The sequence below is a fragment of the Nerophis ophidion genome, linkage group LG24 (assembly GCF_033978795.1).
Source record: "Nerophis ophidion isolate RoL-2023_Sa linkage group LG24, RoL_Noph_v1.0, whole genome shotgun sequence".
Classification (NCBI taxonomy): domain Eukaryota; kingdom Metazoa; phylum Chordata; class Actinopteri; order Syngnathiformes; family Syngnathidae; genus Nerophis; species Nerophis ophidion.
In genome coordinates, this window is record NC_084634.1 from 31,025,316 (window position 1) to 31,031,315 (window position 6,000).

The following is a 6,000-nucleotide window of genomic DNA, read 5'->3' on the forward strand; positions in this document are numbered from 1 at the left end:
AAAAACATTGCAAATTTTACAGTAAAATGTATTGTCATTTTTACAGTGTACAATTTGATGGATAACTTGCTCTAAAACCATAAGTCAAGCAGAAATGTAAGTATTTTAACAAAATAAAATGTTTAGAAAGTATGATAATGTATTTTTTGCTGTATTGGATGATATCAGAGTTTAAAAGGGTATGCATTGTCATGCAGTACCTGCATTTTTTCTGTTAAAATGGAAAGAACAAATACATTTAGTAAAAACAAGTACTTTATTGACGCATATGATTTCCAGGCCTTTGTGGGCCACATAAAATTATGTTTTATAACCTTGAGTTTGACATCTCTGCTGTAAAGTCACACAAAAAGCTGAAAGTTCGACTTTCCATTAAGCCACACATCAGCTAAAAACATAAGAGCTTGTGTTTTCTTTTCATTTCGCTTTTTAGTGTCACTTAGTCCAAAAAAAGAAGATTATACCAGAAGTATGTGAATTAAAGACACTCTTAACTCCAAAGTTAGATTATTTTCTTATTTTTGTTTTTGTGACAGTGATTTATTTATTCAAACGTACTTCTATTTACATTTGAATGTTGTAAAATAGGACAAAGTGTTGTGTTGCTATGACAACAGATGTTTTGCTTGTTAGACATTGGTGAAAATGACAATGAATCCGTCTACAAAAATAAACATGATTAACCATAAAGCCTTACTTGATAGCCATCAAACAAACTTACCAATTTCTTTTTTTTCCCCGCACAGAACTCTTCCCTCGGCTACTTCCAATTTTCCGGCCAAGACAAAAGACAACTTTCTTATACGTTTGAGGGAACACATGCAAACACACACTCACACAATTAGGGTCTGACTGACTGGCTGGAGAGTGTGCAGTAGGAAAGGGGAAGGGGGATGTGGTGCAGGGGCGTTTAAAGTGAAAGATTTGTTTCTTTGCAGTGAGTGGAAAGAGGGGCAAACTAAAAAGAAGGTGGGGGGGAGGGGGGGGGGTAATCTACTTCCCATGTGTCCACATGAAAATGTTTTACAGGACCAAATATCTCCTTCTGTGAAAAATATGACTATGTGTTATTGAAGTATGCCTTATAAGGGACAATGCTGGATAAAGTCAATTTGGATAATAGTCTAGAGCAAAACTGGGCAAATTACGGCTCGGGGGCCACATGTAGCCCGTTAAGATTTTCAAATTGGCCCGCCGGACATTCTCAAATAATTTTTCCAGATCTTTAAGATGGAAACTTCAGCTGCCATGATGATGTGCAGTGATGTTTTCAAACGACAGTAAGTCTTGAACTATACAAAGTATTTCAATGGTTCGAATCTGCGCTTTTGCATGATATACTTGTTAAAGCAAAGTTAAAGTACCAATGATTGTCACACACACACACTAGATGTGGTGACGGCGTGGCGCAGTGGGAGAGTGGCCGTGCGCAACCCGAGGGGCCCTGGTTCAAATCCCACCTAGTACCAACCTCGTCACGTCCGTTGTGTCCTGAGCAAGACACTTCACCCTTGCTCCTGATGGGTGCTAATTGGCGCCTTGCATGGCAGCTCCCTCCATCAGTGTGTGAATGTGTGTGTGAATGGGTAAATGTGGAAGTAGTGTCAAAGCGCTTTGAGTACCTTGAAGGTAGAAAAGCGCTATACAAGTACAACCCATTTATTTAAGTTTGTCCTCTGCATTTGACGCATCCACTTTTTCAGGTGAGGGGGGAGCAGTGGGCTGCAGCAGTGCCGCGCCCGGGAATAATTTTTGATGATTTAATTCCAACCCGTGATGCTGAGTGCCAGGCAGGGAGGTAACGGGTCCCATTTTTATAGTCATTGGTATGACTCGGCCAGGGTTTGAACTCACAACCTACCGATCTCAGGGTGGACACTCTAACCCAGGGGTGGGCATTACGTTGATCGCGATCGACTGGTCGATCTCGGAGGGTGTGTCAGTCGATCTCAAGCCAGGCATTAAAAAATATACATAAAAATGAGCAATCCTCAATCATACCGAGACTTCACTTTCGTCAGTTGTTTGACATTCTCGGCACCCGAGGATCTTGTGAGATGACGCTGGCTGCTGCGAGCTCATATTTAAGAAAAAAATCAGTAACAGGGCGGACGCAGAGAAACACATTTTATTTCTAGAGACTCCGTACCTACTGTCAAAACTCTAAAGACCGACTGCACAGTTCCTGTCTTCACCATAAAAGACCTGTTTCATCCTGCCTGTGCTAACAAAATAAGAGTCTCAGAAAGCTAGCGTGCACAAGCTAGCAAGCTACGGAGTTTGATGCCAATGTATTTCTCCCCCGCCCTCAGCGACTGCTTTCTCCCTTGCTTGCCCACCCGCACACTCACTGACGTCACTCACCTGCTGCCAGACATTAAAGGGCCACACACATATGCTACTCTCATAACAAAGTGTTTAAAAACGAGTATGCAAGTTGGACAAATGAGATGCCAAATCCAACCACTTTCATGTGGTATTGGACAGAAAGGAGGACTTTTTTTTTCCTCCATTTGAAAATGCGGACGTTATCAGCACCACTGTCTAATTCCAATCAATGCAAGTCATCAGAATCAAATACACCAACTTATATTCTTGTCTTCATGAAAGAAAGGAATCTATGTGTGTTAAACATGCTTGTATTATCATTAAACACCATTAACTTGTTAACAAAAATGTCTCTTTCATAAATAAATAAATATAAATTATAAATAGGAATGAGGTAGATCTCCTCGACTTGGTCAATTGAAAAGTAGCTCGCCTGCAGAAAAAGTGTGAGCGCCCCTGCTCTAACCACTAGGCCACTGAGAAGGTTACTATTATAATGTAATTAGTTACTATGGTAATCTAAATAGTTACTATGGTAATCTAAGTCACAGCAACTCAGACAAGGCACTAAGCAGTGTGGGTGGAGAGAGTTACTACAGACTGTTTCCAGAGCGGCCAGCCTGAAATGCGGGTGTCAGGGACAAACGCTGAAGGATATTTGTACAACAAAGTTCTAAAGTATAATGATGTATGCGATATATCAGATTATAAGTAGGTTTTTGTTTTTTACCCTTCGTGTTCATATTTTGCTTTGTTTGTTGCATTTTTGTTGCGTTTCGCTTGATTGTTAAATATGTCGATCGAGAGGTGGTGTGGTGTTCATATTTTGTCAATATTCAGTGTTTTATCGTCCATAGTTAATATTGTAAATCCCACATTCTTTATTTTCATGTACATTCTGAGTGTCATTCAGTAAAAGAAAAAAAAAATATTTCCATTGACATCTTTGATTGTTTCCATATCAATTATGTTACAATCAGCTGAGGTCTTGCATTGAGATTTTTTTTTACAATATTGATGGTTTCCTCTTTTGTCATACCTTCTCGGAAAACAGAGTTGGGGTTTCAATCATTCACGTCCTCAACCAACTCGGAATCTAGAAACTTTTTCTCCAGATTTCCAATGTTGATGCTTTCAACTACTTCATCATTTTGTCATTTTTTAAATTCCATCTAAGAAGTATTTGAGATTGTCCTTTTTAGCAGCATTTTTAATAATGCTATTTAGGATGCCCATGTACTGCTCTCATGATGTTTTTGTTGTGGACCAAAATCCATCCATTCATCCATTTTCTACCGCTTATTCCTTTTCGGGGTCACGGGGGGCGCTGGCGCCTATCTCAGCTACAATCGGGCGGAAGACGGGGTACACCCTGGACAAGTCGCCATCTCATCGCAGGGCCAACACATTCACACACTAGGGCCAATTTAGTGTTGCCAATCAACCTATCCCCAGGTGCATGTCTTTGGAAGTGGGAGGAAGCCGGAGTACCCGGAGGGAACCCACGCATTCACGGGGAGAACATGCAAACTCCACACAGAAAGATCCCAAGCCAGGATTTGAACCCAGGACTGCAGGAACTTCGTATTGTGAGGCAGACGCACTAACCCCTCTGCCACCGTGAAGCCCTGTGGACCAACAATTGACTGCAATGTTATTTTCTACATGTTCGTAGTATTAGCTTGTCCTTATACGTTTTGTAATTGTTTTCTGCTTCTGTAGACTTTTGTGTTATAAACGTTCTATATAATGTATTATTCTTTTACCAAGCATTTGTATTCCTGTTCTCATCCATGGTTGATTATTTGTATTCTGTTTCTTACTAAGTATTTTCAATGGACAATGTTTGTCATAAAGCATCTCGAAGGAATTTAAAAAAAATACCATATGCATCATCTACATTAGTGGTTCTCAAATGGGGGTACGTGTAACCCTGGGGGTACTTGAAGGTATACCAAGGGGTACGTGAGATTTTTAAATAATATTCTAAAAATAGCAACAATTCAAAAAAATTCCTTTAAAAAACATATTCTTTGAATAATACTTCAACAAAATATGAATGTAAGTTCATAAACTGTGAAAAGAAATGCAACAATGCAATATTCAGTGTTGACAGCTAGATTTTTTTGTGGACATATTCCATAAATATTGATGTTAAAGATTTCTATTTTTATGAAGAAATTTTTAGAATTAAGTCGATTAATTCAGATGGATCTCTATTACAATCCCCAAAGAGGGCACTTTAAGTTGATGATTACTTCTATGTGTAGAAATCTGTATTTATCATTGAATCACTTGTTTATTTTTCAACAAGTTTGTAGTTATTTTTAAATCTTTTTTTTCCAAATAGTTGAAGAAAGACCACTACAAATACAATATTTTGCACTGCTATACAATTTAATAAATAAGAAACTAATGACATAGTGCTGTATTTTACTAATTTATCTCTTTTTTTTTCAACCAAAAATGCTTTGCTCTGATTAGGGTGTACTTTAATTAAAAAAATGTTCAAAGGGGGTACATCACTGAAAAAAGGTTGAGAACCACTGATCTACATTATTTTCACTGTAGACCTTGTCCCAACTCTGTTTTCTAAGGCTGTACATTGTTTATATAAAATAATATATATGAACTTTTGTTTGTTAAGGTTCAAGAGGCCAATGTTTAAGTCTCCAAATAAGAAAGTTATTTTTGACTGATTTCAGTTGAAGTTGCCTTAATCCAGTTCTCAAACATAACAATGTTTGACCTAGGTGATCCATATACACATTTAAGTACGTTTTTGTTTTTTAATGACATATTTCAATGGTTATACATTGTAGGATATTATCAATAGCAAATTATTTATTTATTTTTTCAGGATTTGATCAAGGGATTGACCCCAGGATGCAGAGATGGGAGGCAAGGTTGAATTACAAAAAATTAAACACTTTCCAAAAAGTTTAACCAAAGGCGATGGGGCAGAAGTGCACACCATGAAAAAACTTACAAAAGCAGGTCACTCAGTGGTCGGCAAGGGAGATGGCCAAGAAGCACTAGGCAAAAGCAAAGGGTCCAACGCAAAAATCCTCTTTACATCAGGGGGGCTAGGGAGCAAACACAAGAAGTGAGGAATTAAAAGAATAAGAAGAGACAAAGTACCAGGCAGGACGAAGCGAATCAGGCATGTGCACGTAGGAGGTGCAGGAGACAATAACCGGCAGGGACCAGCTGGCGGTGACGAGCTTAAATACTACCGGGTACGGATTTGTTGCAAGTGTGCCTCCCTGAGGACTAATTGACTGAAGAAAAAACTGACACAAAAAATAAAGAAAAGGCAGGGAAAAGACAAAAACACAACATTTCTACCCCTTTGTTATTGTATGAACCCTGTTTCCATATGAGTTGGGAAATTGTGTTAGATGTAAATATAAACGGAATACAATGATTTGCAAATCCTTTTCAACCTATATTCAATTGAATGCACTACAAAGACAATATATTTGATGTTCAAACTCATAAATGTATATATTTTTTTTTTGCAAAAAATAATCAACTTAGAATTTCATGGCTGCAACACGTGCCAAGTAGTTGGGAAAGGGCATGTTCACCCCTGTGTTACATCACCTTTTCTTAAGACCCAGGATTTTTTGCTCTACCTATTAAACCCAGAGGCGGTCGCCCATGAAATGA

The 6,000-nt window shown here is 38.4% G+C and overlaps 1 protein-coding gene across 2 annotated transcripts in view; it reads right to left on the reverse strand.

Annotated features, from left to right (window-relative positions):
* The window catches only part of si:ch211-142k18.1 (uncharacterized), a 28,524-nt gene extending 23,084 nt beyond the window's left edge, over window positions 1-5,440 (reverse strand). The window contains exon 1 of one of the 2 annotated variants that reach the window (XM_061886123.1): window positions 5,318-5,440. Coding sequence is in view for 1 of the 2 variants with exons in the window: in XM_061886122.1 (XP_061742106.1) it covers window positions 722-821 (100 nt within the window). In the remaining variant the exon portion in view is untranslated. Of the gene's footprint in view, window positions 1-721; window positions 894-5,317 lie in introns of those variants that run through there. The other variant, XM_061886122.1, reaches the window with a different exon arrangement.
* Between the last annotated feature and the right edge of the window lie 560 nt (window positions 5,441-6,000).